The sequence below is a fragment of the Buteo buteo genome, chromosome 13 (genome assembly GCF_964188355.1).
Source record: "Buteo buteo chromosome 13, bButBut1.hap1.1, whole genome shotgun sequence".
NCBI lineage: Eukaryota > Metazoa > Chordata > Aves > Accipitriformes > Accipitridae > Buteo > Buteo buteo.
Genome location: NC_134183.1, coordinates 38,811,924 through 38,838,657, shown reverse-complemented (window position 1 = coordinate 38,838,657; position 26,734 = coordinate 38,811,924). Strand labels below are relative to the sequence as shown.

The 26,734-nt window shown below is 52.7% G+C and overlaps 1 protein-coding gene and 1 long non-coding RNA gene across 4 annotated transcripts in view; both read right to left on the bottom strand.

Annotated features, from left to right (window-relative positions):
- ZNF609 (zinc finger protein 609) overlaps positions 1-26,734 on the bottom strand; it is a 75,458-nt gene that overhangs the window by 17,106 nt on the left and 31,618 nt on the right. For all 3 annotated transcript variants that reach the window (XM_075045757.1, XM_075045759.1, XM_075045756.1), the window contains exon 3: positions 231-456. In XM_075045757.1, the coding sequence (XP_074901858.1) occupies positions 231-456 (226 nt within the window). The remainder of the gene's footprint in view (positions 1-230; positions 457-26,734) is intronic.
- On the bottom strand, positions 12,300-14,141 carry LOC142039261 (uncharacterized). Its single transcript, XR_012652848.1, has 3 exons — positions 14,014-14,141; positions 13,664-13,733; positions 12,300-13,232 (listed from the first exon to the last, which is right to left on the bottom strand). It is a non-coding gene; the product is annotated as an uncharacterized LOC142039261 (long non-coding RNA).

Sequence of the window (26,734 nt, the reverse complement as noted above, 5' to 3'; positions counted from 1 at the left end):
AAGGGGATAACGCAACGCGTTGGGCTGACGCAAGTTTTGGCCCGTTACTCCCTTTGCTGGACAGATTAAGGGCTGCTCCCACACAGCTCCTCTGTCCTGACCACCCAGATGGTGGGGGGAAGGCCCAGGATGTGCCAACAAGCAACACAGCAGGGACACGGGAAGGAAGGGATTGCCGTAACTCCAAAATGACATTGTAGGAGAGCAAAAAGCTCTCCGGTGACACTTACCGTCCTCTGTCTCTTGCCAGACGATGCCCTCCAGGTTCACGCTGGTCCCAGGCTCACAGGGGCCCAGGCACTCGGGCTCGGTGGCCAGGGCCACGTCGCAGGTGTTCACTCCCACCGAGCGGGTGCGTACCATGATCTGCTCACAAGGCGACGAGATGTCGTTGTTGACAACAGGGACAAGGAGGTGCAAGGGCAACACAGCAGGCGTAGAGACCGGAGACTCCATCTGTGGGGAAGGAGAAACACGCCGGTCATCATCAGGAATATGGGAAGGAGAGCAAGTATCAACAGGCATCTACATTCCTGGAGAACCTCAAGCCCATGGCTGCCACCTTCTCAATGCCTGTGCCAGCAGGCAGTTCAAGTCCCACACCCCGTCAGAGGACAAGGATCTCGCAGATCTCTCCCACCCTGGCGTGCCCATACCCACGTAACCCTGAAGAGCCAGGACTTTGTAGTCATATAGATCACACCCAAACGTCCCTCTGCAGGAGATATCTGCTCTCCCACTTGAAAGAGTTTCTGCCAAGCTCCTTCCCTGACGGCAAAGCCGGTCTAATCATCCCCGCTGAAGATGCCTTTTGGCTATTGCTCAGATGTTAATGCAGTCAATGACTTTGGACCTGATGGCTCATTAGAAGAAAAAAAATTACAGGCTTCTACTCAACTGGCAGGACAGGACAAACGAGTAGCGGTCTCCCTCCAGCGCCCGTGAAAACCAACATCCTCCTCCTCCCAAGTCTATCTACCCTGTGACCACCTGAAGATGCGGGCATTCAGATGACATCTCTCTTCTCTGCACAAGTATCTGCTTCAGAGCCTGATCCGGCCGATGGCAAAGCCAACTGCACCAGCCACCGTGCTCTCCTTGCACATGGAAACCACATCTCACAGCCAGAGCCGGCTTGGAAAGCCAACACGCCAAGTGAAACCACGGCCAAGTCACCCTGCCGCTGACAAGCCAAGGTCCTTGGCCGCTCTGCCACGCTAGCAGATTACAGCAGTGTTGGGAGAAGGATGGCTGACAGGCTGATTTTCCCTGGCCAAGGGAAGGGTAGGGTGGAGACCTTCCTGTCCTTCGGGGTTCACCAGCCAAGCCAGCCGCAGTCAGTCATCCCCTCACCCTGGCTCACAAGGATTTGCAGCAGTTTTGGGGCTAGCTGCTCATCCTCTGCTCAGACCTCCTCTCTTTACAGTTTATGATCTTGATAAGATACTGAGCAACCTCAAAAGAGAAGCACACTGAGGAAACTAATCAGTCAGCAGTGAGCACTGATCTGGGTTTCGGTTTCAAGCAGGGAAAGATCCCTCTAGAGCATCCAGCACTACACCAAGAGATGTCCTCCTAAGCCTCTGCTGAGGAGAGATGATTATAACCCTGAAGAGGCCAAGCTTGCTGGTCACCAAGAGCGGACACAGACACCAGCCCATGACAACCTCCAACCTTGCTGCTGGCTCTCCTTGGCCAATGCTGCTGACAGCCACCAAACGGTCAGACTTCCACCCTGAACTGGTATCCCAGTCCTGACCAGCTGCCAAAATCATCTGCTCCCTCTCTTGTTCATGCGCCTCCATCCTTTAAGCAAGATAAATAACTCCAGCAGAAGCGTGCATGTCCAACCTCACCTGCCCCACACAACATGGTGCCCAGAACCGCACCGAGTGGCTGGAGCATCCCATCTCCCCATCAACTCATGACCCCACAAAGCCTCTCCACATCCTCAGCAACACAAACACCATTCACAAGTGGAGAAGGTGTAAGAGGCAAATCCCTAGGCAGAGGAGCACATCACATCCACCCAGCGGCTTTCTGCCTGCTCCCACAGGGGTGGCTGCAGGCAGGGGACACGGAACGTGACCCCCGCGGAGAACTCGGAGATCTTCTGGCTCTGCCAGGGCAAGTGGATTTGCTCTTCCAGCAGGAAAATACAAAGCACCTTCTGCCTGCGTGCCTGCAGCCCTCTCCTTGTTCTGCGTCCGTCCACTCTCTGGACAGCTTGTCAGAGCACATCCACCCCACTGAGCATTAAAGATGGCCTGGAGGTCTCAAGCAGCAGTGGCTGGACCACAAGGTCCCCTCTGCCAGCAGCACAGCTCGTGCTCCACAGCTCTTTTCCCCACGCACTGCCTCCAACCTCCCACTGGCAGGACCAGCTCTCCCCCAGGAGCCCATCCCCAGCTCTCCATTGCCATCCGCCTCCAAGGCTGCCCCATGGCCAGCGCCCCAGCTGCATCCCATGGGATTTGAGAAGGGTGTTTTTGGCATAACAAGCCTGCCAGAGAGGAGGGCTGCACTCCCACAGACAAATCACTCCCGCCCTGCCTCCTAAAATACAGCAACCTCACCCTGCCCATCTCATCAGATCCAGGGCAAGAAAGATCTTGAAGGAAGCGTGAGGCTCCTTTGAAGGGGCTCAAGAAAACAAACCGCTCCTCAACGCCAGGTTTTGAAAACCAAAAGCAAGTCTCCAGCAATGAAATAGCCAGAGAGGAACCAGGCAGGGCTGCCTGACTTTGGTGGGCAGCAGCAAAAGCCCAGGCGGTGATGGGGAGCACTCACCCCCATCGCCCCGGGAGCAGCGGCTGCGTGTGCACGCCAAGGACCTGTGGGTTTTGAAATCGTTCAGCTTCCTTCCACTTTGCGACAGAAACCACAGCGCAGCACAGGAGCGTTTAATTACAGTTCCAGCTCTGCTAATTATCGCCTGGTCACATTCGTAATCTGCATTATGCCATGGTGCATAATAAGCAGCTCGCTGAGATCTCTCTAATAAGCGAGGCGGCTTGATGGGATTTCATATTTCACCCTGCACTGGAACAAACAGAGCCTCGTTTAGCAACCGTGGGGAGACAAGGCAGCTCTCCTGCTCCCTTGCCCGAAGCTCAAGAGCAAAATAAAAAGGCCCAGTGTGGCTCTCCAAGGGCAAGGGCAGAACAGAGCTGCCTCGCTGGGACACATCCGAAAAAAGCCAAAAGCCATGCCAGAGGAAGAGTCAGATGGATCAATGCCTGAATTCCACACCCCCCCCCCGCTCCATGCGTCTTATCTCCCGGTGCCACGGCTTTTCATCCTCCTGCTTTATCGAGCAAGGTCAGGAGATTCACCCGCTGGTGATTGCGTGATGCCTGGGGGGAGCCAAGGCAGCCCCGGGTACCACAGGGCGGCTCTGCCGGCCAGTCTCACTGTCGGCAGGCACCCGGCTCTCTCCGCTAGGCCACAAGCCAAGGGAGATGCTGGCATCAGGGCCATTGGGCAGCTCTCATACCCTCGAGCAGTGCCTTTCGCATCTCCTCCAGCTAGCAAGGCTGAGCTAGCGGAGATCTCCAGCTCCCCAAAGCAAGCCCTGCACCCTCCTGGCTTCCAGCTCCAATGCACGCTACCCCCCGAGCAAATCACTTAACGCTTCTGGGCTGTAAATCCCCTTTGCAGAAGGAAAATTTATTTCTCTTTCCTTGCTGGGTAGGCTCGAAGATTAAATGCTGGTGAGTGCAAATGCAGCCGCTACGTGCTTGCTGCTGGAGGGAGCCTGTATGTCTCCAGCAACCCCTCTGCAAGAGTTACATGGGGTGAAGCTTCCCTGTACCGGCGCTGGCCGTCCGCGTCCGCCCGCCACTGCCTCCCCTAATGAAAGCCCTTTGTGTTTCTCGCGGAGGCTTTCCCATCACGAGGAACGTGCTTTCACCACCGCCGAGGACAGAAGTGGAACAGAGCCAAGCCCAGGCGGCGGCCAGCACAAGCACTGCTCAACGCGGAAAAAGCAAATCCACTGAGAGTCTGGGGCGATGCTGATGGCACCAAGCAATGCCTGTCCTGGGGAAAAGGTTCCAGGTAGGTAACTAAAACCTACCCCTCGTCAAGGCCCTCACTCGAAGGTGGGACAAGGTCCCATGTGAAGAGAAGCATGGTGGTGGGTGCTGGCAAAGGGAGATGCACACAAAGCAGCTCCTGCCATCTTAGAGCTGTGCCAGCGCAGCTTCGTTAACATCAGTCACCGCTAAGGGGACTTCAGAGCAGCAATTAGCTAACGGGAGAAAGAGAAGACAGCACAACAAAAACAAATACACCGTACGAATTTTGATGCCAACCCCTAAACCACCCAGACCACTCACTCACATTTATGAGTATTTTGGTTTGCTCCCAATAATCAAAGTCAACCAGGAAAGAAAAGTGCATTTTTGAGCAATAAAAACCAACAGGGACACCAAAAACACAGTGAAGAGCAACAAGCAGAGATATTTGTAGTGCATCTACAAGGACAGAGAGGGTCCGAACCACCACATGGTGTAGGGCACCCAGAGAGCTGCACCCCATTTGTCAGCGAGGTGTTGCAGTGGTCAGCATGAGACCACTGATGCACCTGAGATGGTGCTGGGGTTCCAGTGTACCCCCACGTTAATGAGCTACGCAGCACGGTGGCCCATTTTTCTCATCTAAAAGGGTCCTTCAACTCCTGCAAATGCAGATAAGACAACAAAAGCCAAGGGGAAGCCTCATTACTGGTCACAGACTCTTAGCTGCCATGTGTCAGGAGACAAAACATGGACCAAAACTGCTCCATCACAGAAGCATTGCTCAAGGCTGCAGCCAACACTTCCCACATCACTGCATGGCTCAGCCCCACGTTTGGGAGCTTTGAAGTTGTCAGTCTTGACCTGCTCAGTCACCACATCCCCAACACCTTTGCTTTTTCAGAGTAGGACCTGGGAACATGAACTTCCAACTCGCTGAAGAGAGAAAACCAGAGAGCAGATCCATCCACTTGATGAACATCTTTGGTGGGCATCTCCAAACCTCAAAACTGCAGCACCTGAGGTGCCCTTCCACCAGTACTGGTGACCTTGGCAAGGATTTCAAAGAGGAACTGGAGTCTTCTCCAGCCTGACCGCCAAAGCTGGGTATGCAGAGCCTATGACAAATCCCTTCGTTGGCATTGGTGCCCACCACGCCCACGATTCAATCTTGAATCTACTTGCAAGCATTGCTCAATAAGCTCCAACAGACTCGCCCAGAGCTCCTGGTCACATCACTCAGCAACAACATCCCGACACACTGGAGGCACACAACCCCAGGAAGCATGGAGGAGGCTCGAGAAGACCCCCTCCCTGAATAGCATGGGTGGCAATGAATCCTGACTGTTTGCTGGCTGGATTTGTCTGGACCCCAGCAAGACAGTAGCCAACAAGAGCTTCCAACAAATCCCCATGTGCAGGGAAATAATGGTGGCACAAGCATTGGGTCCAAGGACGGAGCCAGGAGCATGGCCTGGGGCACCGATCCCGACACTGTTACCCATTGCTCTTCCCTCTTGCTAGCTGGAGGCTGAGGTTGCTGACATCAAGATGGGGGGGGGGGGGGGGGGGGGGGGAATCTGTTTTAGAAGAAAGTTTCCCTTCCCTGGAAAAATGCCAGCTTAATAAACTAAGCCAGTTATTTCTATGGGCTGCGGGAATGCACTCAGGGAGGACATTGGGTTTAGTTGGTAAATCCGAGTCCACAAGACATCAGGGTAGCTAGTCCAAGAAAAAAGGAGGATCACCATTTCCGACAGCCCCCTCTAGCAAGAAGCAGTAAATGTCATGAGAAGGAAAGATTAATGCTTCCATATGCTGCGGAGTGGAGCAGGCTCAGCACGGCACTCCCCAAATTCACTCTGCAGAGAGGACAAGCGAGTGTGGGACCTCGTGGCCAGTGCCACCATCAGAAGAGCCAGGCAAGTTTGATGGGAACTAAGGATTCTTAAGGAGCAGCGGTCCCAGTTTCCCTCCTCGGATGATGCAGCTTGTCCTTGGAAGCCTGCAGGTAAAGCCAGCCCCAGGCTGCATGGCAGGCTGGGAGAGAGACCGTGAGCGCACACCCAGATGATCTGGACTGGCTCCTGCCATGCAGGACTCTCACCGTTCCCGAAACCAAAACTGGGAGAGGCCAATTCCCTGCCCTGCTCCTCGGTGGCTTGTCCTCAGTGCTCTTCACTGTCTGCTCTCGCCCGCCCAGACACCTGCCTGAGATTCCCAGCATCTCCCAGCCACGAGGACGTTGATGGCACAGTGTGACAGGAAGGTTCTGCCTACAAAGTGCTGCCTGCGCATCCTCTCCCGGCCATGCAAAGCACCTGCATCCCAGCTCTGAGGTCCAGCTGGATCCCTGCATGGAGGCGTTTTGCCTCTATCCATGCAAATCCCTTCCCTGGCCGGCAAGTCCCTGCAGAACAGCAGGAGAAGATGGTGGCCAAACGGCTGGCACAACACAGCATGCCGGCTGGGGTCAGCGGGCACATTTCAAACTCAGACTCATCTTTATCTGGGCATTTTGGGGAGGACCTGGCTGGGGAAGTCTGCCCTGGCTGCACATGAGCAGGCCATAACAACTAAAGCCTGGACAAGGACTTCTGCATGAAGCTCATAGCCCCACCTCCAGCATCGCTGAAAACAGAGCCGGTCACCGTTAACGGGTATATCGGGGTGCGACAGCCCATCCGGTAACACCAGAGGTACAATCTCCCACTGTGCCAATGATGAGGGACTGATCCAAACACCCAGGTGATCCAGACAGTCGCATGCGTATCAACCCTGGCTGCACCGCTAGAGAAATGCAAATATTACCCAGCATGACCTCGGACAAGCTGCCTTCTCTCCCCGGCAGAGAGGGGAATAAAATCCCTGCTTGAACACAACCAGTCTTATCTTACTGCTTGCAGCGTTTCGAGATCAAGAGGAGGCAGACACTGCAGAGGCACAGTCTTGCATATTACTGTGTCTTCAATAAAGCCAGGAATAGTATCCAAGACAGACGTGCTGGCACCAAGTCACCTGCTCCAACCACTTACAAGACTATCAGATCTGCTCCAGGAAGGAAAAAAAAAAAAAAAAAAAGTTGTCTCCAGTAGGAGAGAGGTAGCAAAGAACAGCGATGAAAGAGGACAGCTGACGTGAGTGAGAGACGTGGGAAAGAAGAAATCCAAACTGGGACCGCCATGCATCGGTCCCGCCGGATGACTGAGGACATGTTGCTGGGGTCTTGGTTCACCTACTGCCAACAACTGACATCCCATGGAGTGGCTGCACCAGGCTCACCTGCTTTATTGAATTAAAATGCAAAACAGCTCAGTTGGTGGTGAAAAGGGGAAAGATCCCATGCAGAAAAGCACTAGAGACACGTCTGGAACAAGAGGCGGCAGAGGTGGTTGAAAACATGGAGCCCAACCAAAGACGGCTGCAAGCATCCTTCGCATTAACCAACCCAGACTTTGGCCCCTTCTTCAGCACCACTGCTGCTGTGCAGAGGCTGCTCCTGCTCACCAGAGTCATCCTCACCTCTGGCAGTGCTGTCCAGGCAGGAAAGCTCTGATGATGACAAGCAGCTTCCCACTGGAAACCCAGGTCTCACATTAAGCCACCACATCCCATGTCCACCTTCCTGTCAACATGGCCAACATGGCTGATGCGTGGTTGGCTTCTTCCATTGCTGCTCTGCCTCCAGCATCTCCTGTACCACCGACACAAGTCATGTGTCCTTCAAGCCAGGATGCTAAGTGGAAGAACCACCATGGGGCAAAGTCTTGCTTTTATTTATTTTCTTTCCTCCAAACCCAACAAAATAACTAGGCAACTCTACCCAAGCAGAAAAAGGATCCTTCCCCGCTATGGGAGACACAGCAGGCCCGTTTCCTGGGGACTTTCTCAACCACCAGTGCAGCCCAGTTCTTCAGTGCGTCCCTTCAGAGATATGCATGTCATCTTCTTTCTGCTTTCTGGGCTGGAAGCCATCATCTGTTCCCCAGGAACTGGCTCCCCAGTAAGGTCCCACCCCAACCTTCTTGCAGAAGACAGTTCTTCAAGTCCCTGAAACCCCCTCCAGCTCACTATGTCCATCTACACCAGGCTCCACCAGATGCCATTCCCCAGCTCCTCTCAATCAACCACTCCCACGTTCATTTTCTGGTCTGTTCCCACTAAAAGACGTTCACGTAGGAAGACCGTAAGCAAGAGGACCAAAGCCACAATGCCAGCGAGGCAGACACATTTCTGCTTTGAACCACGTGAAATTCATGCCCAAATCCAAGCAGCGCTCAAATGGCCACCGTTAATACCAGCACTCTTTGACCAGTACATTAGAGCAGGCAAAGGAGCAACATAAAAGCTTTCACGAGCACCTCGGTGCATCAATCTCCCGGAAGGAGGATATAAATCCAGGAGGCCTTTCATGAACCACTTGCCGCGGTGTGATGCGGCTCCAGCCACCGTTAAAAGCCTGCTGATAACCACTGGCTACACAAAACCCGGCCAAAGGATACAGAGGTTGCTAACAGCCAAGCTACAGGCAACCCTAAAACCCAAATCTGCAAAGCAGCCAAGGGAAATCATGAAAAAGCAGCATCTTCGTGGCAAGTTGCTTTAGCCCTGCCAACTCCCCAGTGGGCAACAAGACCTGTGGGGTCTGTCTCATGCTACAGAGCACCCTGACCGGGATCCTGAGCACCAGGGCCACAGGTACATCCAGGAACAACCCACCATCCAAGCAGCTGTAGGGACAAAGAACATATGACAGAGCTTGGCACCTCCATTTAGGCTGATCAACAGGTCTGCCCTGCCAGTAAGTGTGGGTAATGCTGTAACTCCCAGGAGGCTATAAAGAAAGCAGTTAATCTCTGTTTTTGAGGAGAATTATATTATGCTTGAACTGAAGTTCCTACTGCAAGCACTGCCATGCCCATGCTAGGTTGTCATGGTTTAACCCCAGTTGGCAACTAAGCACCACGCAGCCGCTTACTCGCTCCCCCACCATCCAGTGGGATGGGGGAGAAAATCGGGAGAAGTGAAACTCATGGGTTGAGACAAGAATGATTTAATAGAACAGAAAAGAAGAAACTAATAACGATAACACTAATAAAATGACAACAGTAATAATAAAAGGATTGGAATATACAGGTGATGCACAATGCAATTGCTCACTACCCACTGATCAACCCGCCCAGTTAGTCCCTGAGCGCCGATCCCCCTGCCCCCACTTTCCCCAGTTCCTATACTAGATGTGACGTCACATGGTATGGAATACCCCGCTGGCCAGATTGGGTCAGCTGCCCTGGCTGTGTCCCCTCCCAACTTCTTGTGTCCCTCCAACTTTCTCGCTGGCTGGGCATGAGAAGCTGAAAAATCCTTGACTTTAGTCTAAACATTACTTAGCAACAACTGAAAACATCGGTGTTATCAACGTTCTTCTCATACCTAACTCAAAAACATAGCACTGTACCAGCTACTAGGAAGACAATTAACTCTATTGAGAGAGCTGAAACCAGACATAGGTACACACCCTAGACAGCAGGTTCCCACCACAGTTAGAGGTCCCCATGCAAACCCCCCAGGCCAGGTCCTTCTCAGAGGATACCTGACTCCTCCAACCACCTTCAAAGAGGTCAGAAGAACATGGTACTCCCAATTTGCTGGGCACTATAAAAGAGACTGAAAACAGGCCCTCTGGAGAGGATGAATATCCTGAAGTTACCAATAAACCTTGGCCAGGATTAGTAACCAAGGACCACAGGTCAAGGCAGACACTTGGTAGGTCAGGGCTGAGCACAAGAAGCTGGCACAGCAGCTCAGCTGTCGGTTAGGAAATGGCACAGCTCCACCTGCCTGGTTCACTCTTCATTGTTTTTACCCAATTTTTCTCCACCTCGGTCTTGCAAGTCTAAACCTTCAATACCCAGACACTGTGGCTGCTAGGCCCCCAGCAATTCACGCCAGGGCACAGCCACGCAAGCATGCACACCTACATGTAAACTCAGAGCATTAATAATTAAACCATTTAATTAATGAATGATGTCCATCCAGGCACAGTCTCTTGCACAAAGTTCTTATCTTTCAAAAGCTGGAGTACATATAAAGTCAACCAGAGGGGAGACAGCTCAGGATTTACTAACAATTACAGTGTAAAATTGGACTCTAGGAAATGCAGAAGGAAGGAGATGGATCCAAAACTTGCAGTAAAAACGAGCTGGGCTCAGACCTGCCTCATCTAGGATGGGTTTCTCTGCTTGCTGGGTGCATGGTCCAGGGACCACCTTTCTCCCCATCCATCCCAGTATCCAGAGCAACTGCATTGCTGGTGCCCGTTCCCAGGTGAGAAGGGACAAAGCCTAGCCCATAAGCCACTGCAACACTCTGCCGTTGCTGCCGAGCCAAAGGACCCATGATGGACAATGCAACTGCGTGCACAGATGAGGTTTTATTATACCACTAAGAAACCAATTTTTACATCTGGTAAAACACAAAAGATGGTGTGAAAAAAGGCCCTCATGTTTTCAGAAAAGAGCCTAGAAAGAACAGATAGCGTATGGAGTGAAAGATGGGCTTGACATGCAGGTGTTTTCATCAATCAAGCTGTAAATGTGGCATGGGGACTGCCATACTTTCCACCCACAACAGCCAGAACTACAGCATTGGGTTGCATCTCCCAACTTCCAAGGGCTGCAAAAGGGTCCAAAAGCAAGTGTCAGTCACACTTGGAGTCACCATGCAAGAAAAGCGGTGGGGCTATGGAGTTACAGATGTACATAAAACAGTCGAGCATTACCGCAAGATGGTCCTTCCAATGATCTACAAGGGGATCATATCCAAGATGCCATCTCAGCATCATTGAATGATTTGGATTGGAAGGGACCTTCAAAGATCATCTAGTCTAACCCACCTGTCAGGGGCATGGACATCTTTCACTACATCAGGTTGCTCAAAACCCCATCCAATCTGCCCCCAATGATGGGGCATCCACAACTTCTCTGAGCAACCTGTTCCAGTCCCCCACCACCCTCATCATAAAAATTTGTTATGTCCAATTGTATTGGGTTTGTGTGGCAAGGTTTTGGTAGCGGGGCGCGGGGGTTACAGGGGCAGCTTCAGTGAGAAGCTGCTGGAAGCTTCCCCTGTGTCTGACAGAGCCCATACCAGCTGGCTCTAAGATGGACCCGCCGGCAGCCACGGCCGAGCCCATCAGCGATAGTGGTAACGCCTCTGTGATAACAGATTTAAGAAGGAAAAAAAGTTCCAGGACACGCAGAAACGGCAGCCGGCGAGAGGAGTGAGAACATGTAAGAGAAACAACCCTGCGGACACCAAGGTCAGTGCAGAAGGAGGGGGAGGAGATGTTCCAGGTGCCAGAGCAGAGATTCCCCTGCAGCCCGTGGGGAAGACCATGGTGAGGCAGGCTGTCCCCCTGCAGCCCAGGGAGGTCCACAGTGGAGCAGATCTCCACCTGCAGCCTGTGAAGGACCCCACGCTGGAGCAGGTGGGCTCCTGAAGGAGGCTGTGACCCCGTGGGAACCCCGCACTGGAGCAGGTTCACTGGCAGGACCTGTGGATGTGGGGAGAGAGGAGCCCATGGAGCAGGATTTGTGACCCCATGGGGGACCCACGCTGGAGCAATGTGCCAGTGTGCTCCTGAAGGACTGCATGCCATGGAAGGGACCCATGCTGGAGCAGTTCATGAAGAACTGCAGCCTGTGGGAAGGACCCATGTTGGAGAAGTTTGTGGAGGACTGTCTCTGTGGGTGGGACCCCACACTGGAGCAGGGGAAGAGCGTGATGGGTCCTGCCCCTGAAGAGGAAGGAGCAGCAGAGACAATGTGTGATGAACTGACTGTGACCCCCATTCCCTGTCCCCCTGTGCTACTAGGGGGGGTTAGGTAGAGAATCTGGGAGTGAAGTTGTGCCTGGAAAGAAGGGAGGTGTGGAGGGAAGGTGTTCTGAGATTTGGTTTTATTTCTCATTACCCTACTCTGGTTGATTGGTAATAAATTAATTTTCCCCAAGCTAAGTCTGTTTTGCCCATGACGGTAATTGGCGAGTGATCTCTCCTGTCCTTATCTCGACCCACAAGCCCTTTGTTATATTTTCTCTCCCCTGTCCAGCTGAGGCGGGGGGTGGTGATAGAATGGCTTTGGTAGGCACCTAGCGTCCAGCCAGGGTCAACTCACCACACCAATCTAAATCTACCCTCTTGGTCTTCATCCATGCAACATGGCCTAGGGGTTCCTCTACACACAGAGGTGCAAAGTAGCATCACCAAGCTGTCTCAGCTACACTTGTCCTATTTTCCATAGCCACCAGGAAACCAGGTACTAATGCGGTGAGACCAGCTTGCAAAAGAGACCCGGAGGCAGAGCCAGGAGCAGCAAACAGTACTTCGCTCAGCTGTGTCTACACCAAAACATCCTTGCCTCTCTCAATGCCAGTTCAGTTGGGACACAGTATCGAAGAAGGGGGAATGTAATAGTATTGCCCTGATGGCTCTTCTCAGGAGAGCAGCGACCACTCTCAGCTCTGGACATCTCATGACCGAAAAGGACATAGTCAAATTGGACGAAGTTCAGAGAAGAGGAACAGAAATAACGAGGCTGAAAGGATTGGTTTGGAAGAGGAGATTAAGAGAGCTAAATATGGATAATTTGGTTCAGCGACAGCTATGTGGGGACACAGTCATAATCTACAAACACATGAGGGATGAAAACATCAAAAAGAGAGAGAGGAATTATGCAGGGTGATGCAGAGGGTGACAGCAAGGAGGAATGGGATGGATCGAGGATAGGAACATTTAAAAAAAGACGTTTGCCACAGCTTCCTGGCAGTGAAATTGTTCCTAAGCCCACCAGTATTTTCCAAGTGGGAAAAACCTTCATCCTTCCACTGCTCTCCTCCTTCCCCCTTTTTCACATCCCTCCATCAGTACCAAAAGGCACCCACATCACTCCCCATGGCATCCCCTCAGCACTCAAGTGCTGCTGACACCCCAGATCCCCCCCTGCGCTAGGCTCTTAATCACCAACAGCGACATTCATGGCACTCTCAAGACACAGCAGAGGTCCTCTTCCTTTCACTGAGAGCCAACATCCACCAGTTTCAGGCTTGCCCAAAGTTCAGACGAGGCACCAGAAAATCTCAGGCTGGCCAAATTTTCACAGGGTTAACTTCTCTTGAGGTTCTTCCACATTGCAACCATGATGACGAGCATCACTGTGATGAGAGAGCAGCTTCAGCACAGAAGTCCACTTCCATGGCTGGACCAGGAGGTCCATGGCCAAACAGATAAGAAAAAATCCTTCTCTCATCATGCTGGTCTACCTACAAATGGCAGTCAGCAAGCTGGAGTATTTTCTAAGCAGTTCTCCTGTACAAGAAACCCAATACCCTGCACCTACAAACAACATTTGGTCCTGAAGGTGTTGTGGACTCGTCTCCAAGGTGTGAGAAGCCAAGCCATGTGCTCAGCGCTCGTACCTATAAAATTTGCTTGGGGAAGGGGTGGGAGGGAAGGAGACAACACAAGGTCCCTGCAAAGTGGGGTGCATCTCCTGAGCCACCTACACAACTCCTGGAGGAGATCTAGCACAGGGGGAGCATCACTTTGAGGGCACCAGGGGACCGCAGCCAGCTTCGACACTTGCCTTGGTGGCATGCTGAGAAGCGTCACATCTCATTCCCCATCCAGACCACAGGGTGCACGCAGCTATGGATCTGGGGGAAAAGAAGCAAATCCATTCTCTGGGCACTGCATTTAAAGACTTGCACACTTGCACCCCCAGACAGCACACTGCATGTACACTGCAAAAGCAGGAGCATTTTACACACATGTTGCAGCTGGGTATTCGCAGCTCCTGGAGAGGCTCAATTCCAGGGCGACACACACGTATTTCAGATGCGATAAGCAGCAAAGTCTAGGAGGAGTTTCAGATCTATTTATCCCTCAGGCAAGAGGAGACATCTTCCTTCCATCTATTTAATATTAAAGACCTACTTTGGTATGATTTTCACGTCCCAGCCCCTGCAGGCTGCACATTTAGGAAGCTGCCCACTTGGCTCTCATCTCCTCTTCTTTGTAGGTTTTGCTCAAGTTGCCAGGAGAGATCCTGGTGGTTTCCAGACACAAAGCCAGCTCTGTCCGATGGCCTGATGGGGAGATTACAGGAGGGGAGTGAGCAAGAAATAAGCCCAATCACATGATACATGAGGATGTGGGTGAGCAAGAGGGGGGGGGTGTCACCACGCACGTCCCATACAAGGTGGCCACAGAGTAGGGATGAGCGCCGTGCTGCCCTTTGGAGACTCACATCCAGAGGAGCAGCTCCCAATATCACTTGTTGAGTAAGTGCCTCCATCTCCCTGGCACACAAGACAGAAACCTCACCCTAAAATGAAGGATGACAAACGTCTTCACTTTTCATGCTGGGTCCCACGACTGTCTCCCCCCGCTCCCCAAATCCCAGCTTTCCAGCAAATTGTTTCAAACCTGCTATTTTTGAAGCAGCACAAGCCAATACCCCTATTCTGGCTGATACACGCTGCACTCTCCCCAGTCCCTCGAGCACTGGCTTGCACCCTTGTCCATCAGTTCCTGCCGGGAACACGCAGGCATCGGTGTCTGCGGGACACAGCAATTTCAATAGAAAGTTTTTCAAGCCAACTCCCGAGGTTTTTTTAATTATTGAAATCAAGCCGCTGTCTCTCTAACCCCCAAGCAGAACGGTGCCCATTCGCATGCACCGACCCCAAAGCAGCCCAACACGTGCTCACATTGCCACGAAATCTCTACTGATGTGTCACAAGAGGAGGAGGTATGAGCTTTGCACATGAACCCACATGCTCCCATCACCTACCATCAATCTGGATTTTAATTCCAGCCTCAGAGATGAAAAGCAGCTCTCCTTTCTTCAGCTCAAATGCCTCTCAGTGCCTCTGAGAGGTCTGATCAAAAGCTTTTGCCGGGAGGAGGGTGAGCCAAGCTAGGTTCTGCCCCAGGAGTGTGGGCTTTGCCACGCTGCGGGGAACACCCCACCCCGAGCTGGGCTTTGCCAATGAACCCGCCTGCAGCACAAGTCTGGTTTGCACCCACCGGGATCAATAACCACAGCTTTACTCAGAGTTGCAGCATTCAACAGTGCCCATTTTTAACACCCCAAGCATGACAGCATCGAGCGAGGCACCCCCGCTCCCACCGACCTCCCCATGCAGCACAAGTCAAGCCCCGGGCACTCATCCTGGGTCCGGTTTTTCCTGCACTGCCCTTGCCAAAAAAACATCCTTGCGTCAACTGCGGTGCCTTGCAAATCCCATGCTGCCGGTGCTGCCACGAGCCGGTGCCCCGGATGCTGGACGCAGCTGGGCTGTGATGCCTGAAGGTCTCACCCAGCAGGTTTTGTGCTGACAACCGACAGCCGCCGGCGGTCGAGCAGCACAACTGCAGAGGATCGATCGCTCATGGGGAAGCTGAGCAGCCAGGGAGAAGAAGAGATGAGCTAGAGCCAAGCCAGACCATAACTCATCACTTGCAGGCTACCTACCAGCCGGAGAGCGGTGGAACCAGGCTGGGGGCTTTCAGCACATCTAAGGGAGCAGAGCTTCATAATTTGCATCACAGGACTATGCCGCCTGCAGCCATGCTCCTCCTTGAGAGCACTCGATGTAAAAATAGAAAAATAGCTTCAAGTGGCTGCTTCATCGGCTCCTCTAGACCGTAGCGAGTGGAAGAGCTTGTATCTGAAATCCAAATAAGCCCCCACCAAAGGGGGATGCCGACACCACCCACGGCTGAAGCTTTCTTCCAGCCCAATTAAGCTCCAGGAAGGTTTTTAGCCTCTAACCTCGCGTTTCTCAGGCTGCACACAGGGATACCCACGGGTCACCGAATTCCAGCTAACGAGAAATTGCTCCCCTTCGCCACAAAACAAAGCCCCAACGCTTGTTTTGAAATGAGACAGAAAACAGTCACCACTGAAAAAACACCGACCGACGCCAACAGCCGCTGTGCCTCCTTCCACCCAGCAGCACCTTTTGCACATACATGTGCAAAAACGAGACGCCAGGGCTCGCAGGTGCACGGGTCAGGGCAGCAGCAGGGCTGAAAGCCAGCCAAGGTTATATTCAACCAACATGCTGGATTTTTAGCTAGCATCCCTAAAATAAAGCAAAGATGCTGCTAGAGATAGACCAACCATAAGCAAGCCCAGATCCTTACCGATTTTATTCCCCGCCCTGTTGAAATTTCATTGATTGTTCAAATTAACAGCCAGCTAAAGGCAGAGCAATCCTGATGTCATGAAAAAGAGCATAATAATAATAAATACAGGCATCTTAGCACAAAGGACACCATGCTCGAGGCATCCTGCCATGTATCAGGCTTTGCTGGCCACTGCAGCCCCGAGCTTGGATACCTGTCATTAAACATCAACCGTTCCCCTGGGGCCGAGAGGGATCGCAGTGCTCTCAGCCAAAGCAGGCAGCGCGTGGAGGAGAACACAAGTCCTGTTTGGAAAGACACAGTAGAGTCATAAGCCAGAGCCTCGAGGTTTTTTTATGTTCAGCAAGAGGGGGCATATATAGAGGGAGCCCTTGGCAGGAATGGGGAGTGCCAACATTGTACCCCAAGCATCCCAGTTGCCCAGGGAAAGCAGCCGTGGGCTCAGCAAGGGAAGCCGACGGCAGCTGCTGAGCACCCCAGTGCCTGCATGCAAAGGCTCTCAGCTCTTCCGAGGCAAAAAAGTCAACAAGGAGCAAACGCTGGGGTTAATTACCTGCTGGCTGTATGTTTCTACCTCCTCCATCCTCCCCTCCTGCCTTGATGAGAGGTGGGAAGGGATCAGGAAGGTCCTTATCTGCTCCCCAGGGCTTTCCACGCCCAACAGTTGGCTTCAAGGGACAATTAAAAATTTGTCTTGCCCAAGAAATGCTGGGGGTTCAGAGTTGGACTCCACCAAGGGTTCAGAACTGGCCAGGAGGCCACGGGTGGGCATCACGTGCTGTTCAAGTCATCCTTCCGGTCGCTTCCATAAAAAGGATGGCCTTGTCCTATAGGTAACCCACTACCCTACAGCACCATATTTCCAGGCTCCTTGGGAAGCCAGTCCCACAGTGTTTCTTGGCCTTTGACTCCTAATTAGGGATTTTCTTTTTTCAAGTCCAGGTTCTTGGGGAGGAAAAAAACCCAAAAATACAAAACCAAGGCAACTGGGACAAGGCTGGATACCAGAGTCCCTCCAAGAACACCAGTCACATGCCTGTCTGGATCAGTGTTGTAACCCAATGGCACCCTGTAAGAGAGTCCAATGGTATAGTCTTCCAGAGCCTACACTGTAAGCTACGGGACTACCGCAATGGTTGGCCAACAGCTTTAGATACCTCTACTTCAGCCTGAAGAAACAGAAATGCATTTCTGCCTGTAATAAACCCATCTGACCTTTAATCACACCATCTCTCTTGAAAACAGAGGTGGCGTGTCTGTACACACTCATCTACTCTTGCTTTGCACCTGATAGAAAGGAATAACAGCTTTTTGTTGACAATAATCATATAAGACATTTTTTGGACTGAGGGAGAAGCTCCCCAACATGCCAACTGGCAGCTCCAGGATGTCAGGGCATGCTAATGGGTGCTTGTTTGCAGATGGCAGGGCTGCCCCAGGTCAGGGCTATGAAGCAAGGCACTGGGCAGGGTGCAGCAGGGCTTTGCACAACTGTAGGACTCCCTGGGAGTGGGCAGGAAGGTGCACACGAAGGCAAGAGGCGGACGGATGGACAGCTGTTTGTGGCAACCCCTGTGCCTAGAGTGGTGTGGACAGCAAAAGCCCTTGCTCCCGCTACCCATCGCTTTGGGTCTCTGCCAACATCTGCACCTGATGGTGGCTTTCGTCAAGCAGAGGCAGAAGGTGACACCCTGGCGCCTGTCTGAACATCACCGAGCTCTTCTCTACAGCAGACACTGTGGCCACATCCCCTAAACCACATCATGTAGCTCATGTGGGGTCAACCAAGGAGCTCCCCAAGGGCATCCAACACAATGCTGCCCAGTGGCACAACGCAAGGACAGGGTCCCTGGCCAACCCAACCCACTCTCACCATGAAAGCAGAGACCCAGGGTCAAAAAAAGAGTTAGGAAGCAAAGTACAGCAGTTCAGCAAAGCCATGCTGCCCCAGACCTGAAGCCAGGAGAGCCTCTGCTCAAGGGATCAAACGTGCATGGCAGCAGGGGCTACCAGGAAAGCAGAGGGGCACAGCTGATATGTCAGATCTCAGAGATGCTTCTTGGCCATGGAGACTAAAGACAAAATGCTAGCCTTTGAAGGGCACTGCCTCAGACAAGAAAGTTGACGGTTACAGGGATGAAAGCCTTAGCAAACCTGCATGGGGTCTAGGGAGGGACCAGGGGCTGGGAGGGATTCAACAGGATTAAAGAGTTAAAACTTGGTAAAAAGCCAAGAAATTACTCCCTTCACATGGAGGAACACAACCACAGACACGATGGAGAAGGGGATCTGAAGAACATCCCTGAATAAGGTAACCAGAGGAACACAAATAAGGATGTGAAAAACCAAAGTAACACGCCAAAGCCAACGGGCAGCGCTGGAAGAGCAGCACTGACTTCCAGAAGGAGCAAATGAAGAGACCAGAAGACATACAAGGTTTCAGAAACAGAGAGGAGGGTGCCCAGCTGGAGTCATGCCCGGGAACACTGCCTTGGGCAGAGCTACGCAAGCAGAGAGAGATGTAGGATGCAGACTAGTAGAGGAGAAAAGCCTTCCTCCATTATATTAGCAACCTCCCTTCCCACCCAGAGCAGAGCAAATGTCTTCTGTGCCCTCTCTGGCCTCCATGCCAGCAGACTCTGCAGCTGCTGTCCTCAGAGATTACTGAGCCGGGGTCCTGTTCCTTTAGCTGAGCATCTCCCATGGTCCGTGGCTGTCACTCTTCTTCCCTTGAAAGCCAAGAGACCATAACTCATCAGTCATTCAGCTTTAGCTGCTGTACAAACGATCCCCAGCCCTCCAAGATGTCCTACCCATCAGTCATCATAACCTCAGCCTGGCAGCTATGGGACAGCCTGGAGCAGAGGCATGAGGAAGAGCACGGCCAGCCCTGGCTCTGCCAGCAAGGCAACGACCCACGCAAATCTCATGCGGGCATTAACCGAAGGCTACAGAAAGCCGGTCCAGAGCTGGAAACACAAAATGCACAGGAGCCCCTATTTATGCCGCCTTGGGAGCGTTTGCCCCAGCCATCACGGCACAAGCAGCTGCATCCCACCCTTCTACTAAAACCCACCCTGCTCAACCGCTCGCCCACCCTCCTCCGTGAGCCCTGCCTTGGCCCATCCAATGCTACGTGCTTTCCAGTCTGGATCCAGCCATGCTGGGACAACCAGTGCCTTTAGTCCTCCCAGGGGCCTGGCCCAGCTTGGGGTTTCAGGTCCAGCATTTCATGACTGTACCAAGGCTGTGAGAGCACATGCACTGCAGCTAGAGAGCGGGAGGATGCTCTGGAGCATGCAGACCACCCAAAAAAACCAACTGGCAGGGCTCCCCACCTCCTGCTTCCCCCACATAGGTCTTCCTTCACCTGAAAGGCTTTGCCCAGCACTTGATCAAGCTGATGCATGCACTATTGCACCTACAAACCAAACCCTGGTCCCCAAGCAAAGGAAAAAAAAAAAACACATTTGCTGTTAGACATCAGCTGCAGGAAGGCAGATGGTCTCTGCTCTAGCCTGCTCGCATCCTCAGGAGTGGCGAGAGTCAAACAGCCACCTTCTCGGGCCGGGAGAGGCATCCCTGCTCCAGCCCTGGCTCAGCAGTTTCTCCCTCTCTGGAGACAATACAGCGTGGCCCTACGTTGCGGGCACGAGCCAGCCAACACAGGGACCTGAGCTGCTTTCACAAGCCAACAGCTTCCACCTCCTTGCACGCAGGCAGAGGAAGACCTCGGAGGAGGGAGGCGAGCACAGAGAGAGGCTGCAGACACATCTTGTTTTAATTGCATCAGCAACCACTAAGCAATTAATGGCAGGGAAGAGGAGGAGAAACAGGGCACTGGGAGAGAGAAAGGGATGCAGCAAGCAAGGGGAAACAATTTACTCTTTCCCTAAGGAGAGGGGCACTATTTACAGCCGCAGCTGCAGCTGCGGGGGCCTCACCCACTGCATCCAGCTCCTCTCGCACTGTACGCGGACCAGGAACATGGCTTGCTTTGTGCTTTAAGCCCCAAAGTCCTTTTCCTGAAGTCACCTCAGGACTCACACTCTTCCCAAGAGCCACAAGCCATCGCAAAACCCCGGGTCAGGCAAACACCACCGGCAAGGGCAAGCAGAGAGTGGAGATGGAGCTTCCCACCACCATGCTGGTGCTCTGGTCTGCAAAGGCACCGCAGTTCCCACCCAAAGGACAGCCCGGTCCCCGTCATCGACCCCTGCCCATCCCGCCGACTGCAGCAAGCAGGAGAGCTAAGCTCGTCCCCGGGAGACGTCGTCCTTCAAAGCCTCCGTGGCTTGATCCCAGATATCACAGCTCCTCAAACACAGCCTGGAAAGCAGAGGCACTGGGATGCCAGAAAAGCATCATCGCCGAAAAGTGGCAAACCAAGTGCCAAGATCTGTGACCGGCTTCACTGTATGTTTAGTCACGAGAAGCAGATGCTTAAGGAAAAGCCTGAATACAGCAGGAGCAAAAACCTTCAAGGAAGTGGAAATCAAGCAGGAGCTGCTGGTCTGATTCCCAGCTGGAAAAGCCGGCCCTGAAACGAAGGCAGACAAATGAGGAAAGCATCCATGGGAATTGTCCACCAACCGGTTTGCAGCCTTCTCACCTAACCCTCCTCTTCGTCACGTCTGACAGCCCAGCTCTGTGCCACTGCCTGCTCCAGGATGGCAAAGTCAGGCAGCAGTGGTCTCCCGGTGCTCAGCTGAGCGCAGGCAGGCTGGCAGCTCCACTCGCCTCTGCTCCTGCTGTTGGAATAAAGCACTACGGCAATTTTTTGCTCTGTTTAGCGAGTGTTGGGGACTGCCAGCACTCGCAAAGCTCAGGGCCTGACCGTGTGCCCACCGAGCAATTCCTGCTGCTGTTCATCCAGCAACAGAAAATGGCTTTCGGCTTATTAACAAGCCCGTGTCGAGATCAGGGGATTCATCCCTCCCCTGCTCCCTACAATAAACAGGACAGCCTGAGACACCCCAAACCTCAGTGCTGGTAACCAGTCAAGCATGGAGCCAAAGCAAGCCCTTGGCCAGACCCCAAGCCCTCTTCCTGCTTGTTAGCAAACCTGCTGGTGGCTTCAAAAATCCAAAGAGCTGGGCTCCGAATTCAGGCATGCTTGGAGGAAAGGCACAAGGCGCTTCGTGCCGGAAAGCCGCCGGCTTGAGCAGGGAGCTGTCAGGAAAGGCTCAGCTGGCAGCAGAGGCTTCCTTCTGAGGACACCCGTGGGAACAGCCCACTTGACACCCCCAAAGATGGTGCCACAACCTTCGCTACGTCGATTTCACTGTTTCTAGAAAAAGGATCAGAGGCACAGACCACGTTTCCACCACGCGGTTGCTCCCAGGACAGTTCGTGACCGATTGCGGCGGATCAGTGGAGGCCCGGTGCAGCTTAACCCCTATGAGCTGGACACCTGATACACCCCAAGGCTGAGCACCAGGCAACTACCTGAAATCCAAACTTTGCTACAGCAAAACCATCCTTCACCCACCAATCCTTGGCTTTTAAAGACATAGGCTGTTGGCTGGCGTCGGGCAGCAGTCCCGCTATCCATAAGTACACGTCCTCACCGTCACAAGGAGCACAGACAGAGGAGTGAGCCATGGCTCCAGCCTGCAGTTTATCAGAGTTACTTTCTCTGCTCGTCCCTTGAGAAACCACATTAAAAGAGGAGAGGGGACTGGAAGGGAAGCGTGCCCTGCCTCCTCGCCTCGGGCAGACTGATCGCAAGCAGCACACTTGCCCAGCAGCAAGGAGCGATCAGTAGCTTCACGGCGGATATTGAATTTGCCAAGAAGCAGGAGAGGGGCGCAAAGCACCGGCAGCAGCAGGCAGTGATTTATAAAGCCGACGTGCCTTTCCAGGTCACATATCGATAGGAGCCTCGCCTCCTCCACGGGCGGGGAGCCAGGCCGATTATCTGTCATATGCTGTAAGACGCAGTGCCAACAGCCAAGCCAAGATCACCCAGCTTGCTGCAAATAAATAAATAAATAAAATAAAACCACACAGATGCAGGCAACCGGCTTTTGTTCAAGCCCGTGCTTGCCGGTGGTAGGTGAGCAAGCACATCAGCCTGCGTGAAAGCATGTAATGCCTGGAGGCTGATCCTCCCTTGAGCTCCTGGAAAGAGTGATGGCAACCAGCAGGCAGGAGCATTACTCATGGGAGCAGCTCTGCAGCTGCCTGACACCTGCCCATGGGTGTTCTCCCACCTCAACTCACCCCAAATTCGGCCCCAGGGTTTTTCGCGGCGTTACAGGCTTCGGAGGCAGAGCTGGCTGCTCTGTGAATCCCACCGCTAGTGTGACACTGCCTAACACGGAGCTAAGCGGTCCCTTCTCCTGCACTGCCAGGCGAGGAGCAAGCAGCAAAACAGCCTGTGCAAAAAGAGGATGTTCACAGGTCCACTCTCAAGCCGCGTGGCTTTTGCAATTAGCCTGTGCTAACAAGCACATTGTTGTGTTTTTTTTTTTAAAATCAGTTTTAAGAAATCAGTTTTTCAGAAATTCAAATTTAGTATGGTATTTCCTCCAAATCCCATTTCCTCTGCCAGACTGGAGGGATAAGCTGAGAACCACCTGCACCCGAGTCAGCCAAGAGTCGCTGAGCTGAACCATCACAGCTTGAAGGACACAAGCTTCTGGAGCTGCCGGCTGCCAATGCCGTATTAACCTTTTTTTTCCTTCCTTCTGTTCTACCAAGTAATCCCCAGACGCAGCCACTCTGCGGCAAGATGCCATTCGATATTCCTCATGGAGTCTCTGTGCCCTCCCCCTAGGATCAAGAGTGGGAAAAGGTTTGCAGTGCTTGTTTGACAGCCCTGAAGAGCAAGTACAATGCAAATCCCACCACTTCCTAAGTGTATTTCATCCAGACTTTTAAGAAAGAAACCAAATTACACGGGAGAGAAACTCAAGACACGCAGGTTGAGACTTTGAGAAGCGCTCACCAAATTTTTTTGTTCCCTTGGGTTCTGCCGAATGCCTTAGAGGATGCCGATTTTCCGACAAGGGGATATTCAGAGATACTATGGAAGAAGACATGTTAACAACTGAAGCGCCTAACTTAATCACCGATGAAAATACAGCCCAAAACAATGATACAACCTTGTGTTTTGAAGGGATAAACAAACCTGGAAGAGCCAAACTGTCAATGCACCATCATCATCGCTCAGAGTGAAACAGCTACACAAAGGTTTGAGACTTTGGGTGCAGAGAAGCAAGTGTGCCTATACAAAAATCTTTATTCTAGTTTTTCAGCCCATTTTGGCCCCACCAGCTGCATGTCCAGCCCACGTAGACGAGGAGCAGGCCAACACACACTGCCCCGCAGGACAGGAGGCTCCTCAGAGAGGCGAGACCTCAGCTGCATTGAATCTAAGCAACAAATCTTCACCTGCAACTTCAAACAACGTGACACACCAGGAACCTATCATTAGGTAATTAAGAACCTAAATATTTTTACACCTAGGATATATCACTGCAGGCCACGCACAAGCGAGCCACCCACTGCTGCACAGCAATGTTGGGGGAGCCTCCAGTGCCAGCCAAAAATGGGACCAGGAGCTGATGACCTGGGAACAAAAATAAAACCTTGGGGTTGTGAGCCAGGCTCCGTCCCAGCCGAGCTTGCGTGCTAGAAGTTTAAGAAGGGGGTGGTTTGCTGACAGCTTAAGGGATTTAAGGGAAGGATTAATCATGGCTTTGCTGATGAGGGAACCGGTGGCAAACCCAGAGCAATCCCATGAGCATGGGGAGAAGCTGGAAGAGGACAGGGAAAGGGGGGACGAGCCTACGATGGCAAAAAACAACAGGGACAGTTTGCTTCACATAGCGAGCTCAACCAGGAGCCACTCTTCCCAGCATAACAACCTTTATTTGCTCCGCACGAAATACGGGACAGCCAGCTCTGGAGTCCCACCTTCACAGCACCGGATCATTTGGGGAACTGAAGGTGCCCAAGTGCTGTACAGGTGAGAACATTGCAGACCTCTGTCATCAGTAAAGGTGCCCAAAAAGAAGAGAGGGCAGGCGGCCTGGAGGAGAAGGATGTGGTGGTGGGAGTCCTGGTCTGGAGGTGGTGTAGGAGAGAAATCCTGCTACAGAGCAGCAGGCAGCAAGGAACCGCAGATCGGCAGCACCGGTGATCCAGGAAAGATTCACACTTGTTGCCTAAGAGCTCCATGAAGTGTTTACAGCCAAATAAGGCTTATATCCAGGTGGACGTTACAGATAAAAAGCAGGAGGCAGCAGATCTGCTCCAAATTGGCAGAGGAACACGCAACTGGAGGGGTTCACTCCAGCAAGCATGGGATGCTGGTCACCAGGAACATATGTAGACAGATCGATGGACTCATCTGGCAAGCTGGAGCCCAGTGACAAGGGCATGCTCCAGCTGGGAGCAGCTAATCCACCCTCTCAACCCACTCCACCTGCTCAGCAAACAAGCACGGTCCCCTTAAGAGAAAGCACAATCAGCACAGATTTAGCTGGAAGAGGGTGGGGATATCGCTGAGCTCCAAGCCATGGTCTGAACCTTATCTGCTGCTTTAATACCTATCAGTGTTGATACAGATTAAAGGATTAGTTGGGATTACTGAAGGCAACCCCCCTCGCCCCAGGCAGCGATGATGGGCATGGGTGCGGTGCAGCTCCAGCATTCCCCTCTTGTGCCCACAGCCCTTTGCGCTACACCCTTGGGAGACAAGGAGCCTACCGAAAGCGTGGTGAGCAGACTCTCCACGAGCGACAGCAGCCTTGAAATGTCAACCCATCAACAAGGGAGCGAGATTGGGCTCTCTGGGAAGAAAACAAAGACGTGCCAGCCAGAATCCCAGCAGGAGTCAGGTTTGTTGTCCCTGCAGTTGCCTACCCACACAGGCCATGTTCAGCAAGTCTTCATGGACCACAGTCCACCCACGGCTGCCCATTCCTACCCTGACCCAAAGCTCTCTTTTACCAACACAAGCATTTCTGCAGCATTGGGAAACTGCCTGGCTAAAACCTGCTTTTGATGTTGCTCAGCATAGCTTTTAATTGGATCATTTCCCTGACCCAGTTCCCCACATGGTTGCACAAACCCTTGAGCACTTGGGAAGAAGTGGCCAGGAGCAGGCAGGACACCTCCTGGGGTAGTAGCAAAGCTCCGATGACCGTGCAAAGTAGGCAGGAAAGCTCCCATGCCCAAGCTTACGCTGAACATGAACTTTGTGTGGGGAACCTCTCTTCTGAGATCTCTGATCTTCCAAGTATCTGCTGTGTCCAGAGAGCTGCCTCCTGAAACCTGGCTGGGCGAAAAGCAGTTCCGGACAACAGACAATACTAGAGATCCCAAAGCAGAACAATACCCCAATGCTGCCTGCCGTCCCCATGTACCCCGCTCCTTTCTCCATGTAGGAGCCATCGAGCAGGAAGACCATGGCTGTGGTCTTCTCCTGGGCAGCAGGGAGTACAGCAGGACCTCACATCTCAGCCAGTCACCCAGGACACCCTGTCTCTTAAAGAACAAAGGCACAAGAAAATACAAACTTTCATTTTGGGACAATTTAGCTGGTCAGCACAGCTGCGGTTTACCAAATGTCATAAAACAAAGCTTTGCTTGTCCAGGGCACTGGTCACTATTCTTCATACCCAGCTTAGGAGAGAGCAACATCTTCAGATGTCGGCAGGCTTCGGCGTGCACCCATGTCCTGACACCTCTGCTTGCACATGTGAGTTGGCTCTGGTGGGAAACCCTGCCAGTAAGGAACCACTGGGGCACGTGAAAGAATCACAAAATGGTTGAGGTTGGAAGGGACCTCTGGAGGTCAACTGGTCCAAACCCCGGCTCAAACAGGGCCACCTAGAGCCGGTTGCCCTGCTTTAGGGAGTGTTTTACATAGCTGGCCTGCCTCCTTTACCAATGACTCCTAATCCAACACCTCCACACAAAATCTGCATGCTGAGCGTCATCTCAAGCATGGGAGGCTCTCAAAGCACCACCCGACCCAAGAGCTTTGCAAGTCAGATACTGCTGAGACCGAGGGTGGAACCAAACCTGGCTCCTCCGGTTCCCTTGCTTCCCCCACAAGGGCAACGGGAGGGAATGGCAGAGGTGCTGAAGCAGTCAGCAACAAGAAGACAGGCTTAGACTTCGGGACAAAGACGTGCAGAGTAAGACACCACCGTTCTGAAATTATCACCTTCCAGAGCCAAGCTCAACTTCCCTGGGTAGCACGCTCACATCCATGTGCCAGCATCCCACATCCTGCTGTGTTTCAAGGATGATCCTTTAGATCAAGCTGCAAGCCCAAGGTAGCCCCTCCCTGTCCCCCCACAAAAAAAGCATCTCCTCTGCAAGGTGAAGCCCAGGCAGCTCTGCTCCAGCAGCTACCTTTTTCCCAGCAAAATACCACCAGGCTGCAAACAGCCCTGGAAGGCACGTGAAGCCCTGGCCACATACCGCTACTATGCTCATGAAAACTACACACAGATAAAAGACTCCTTCCCCCTACACAGAG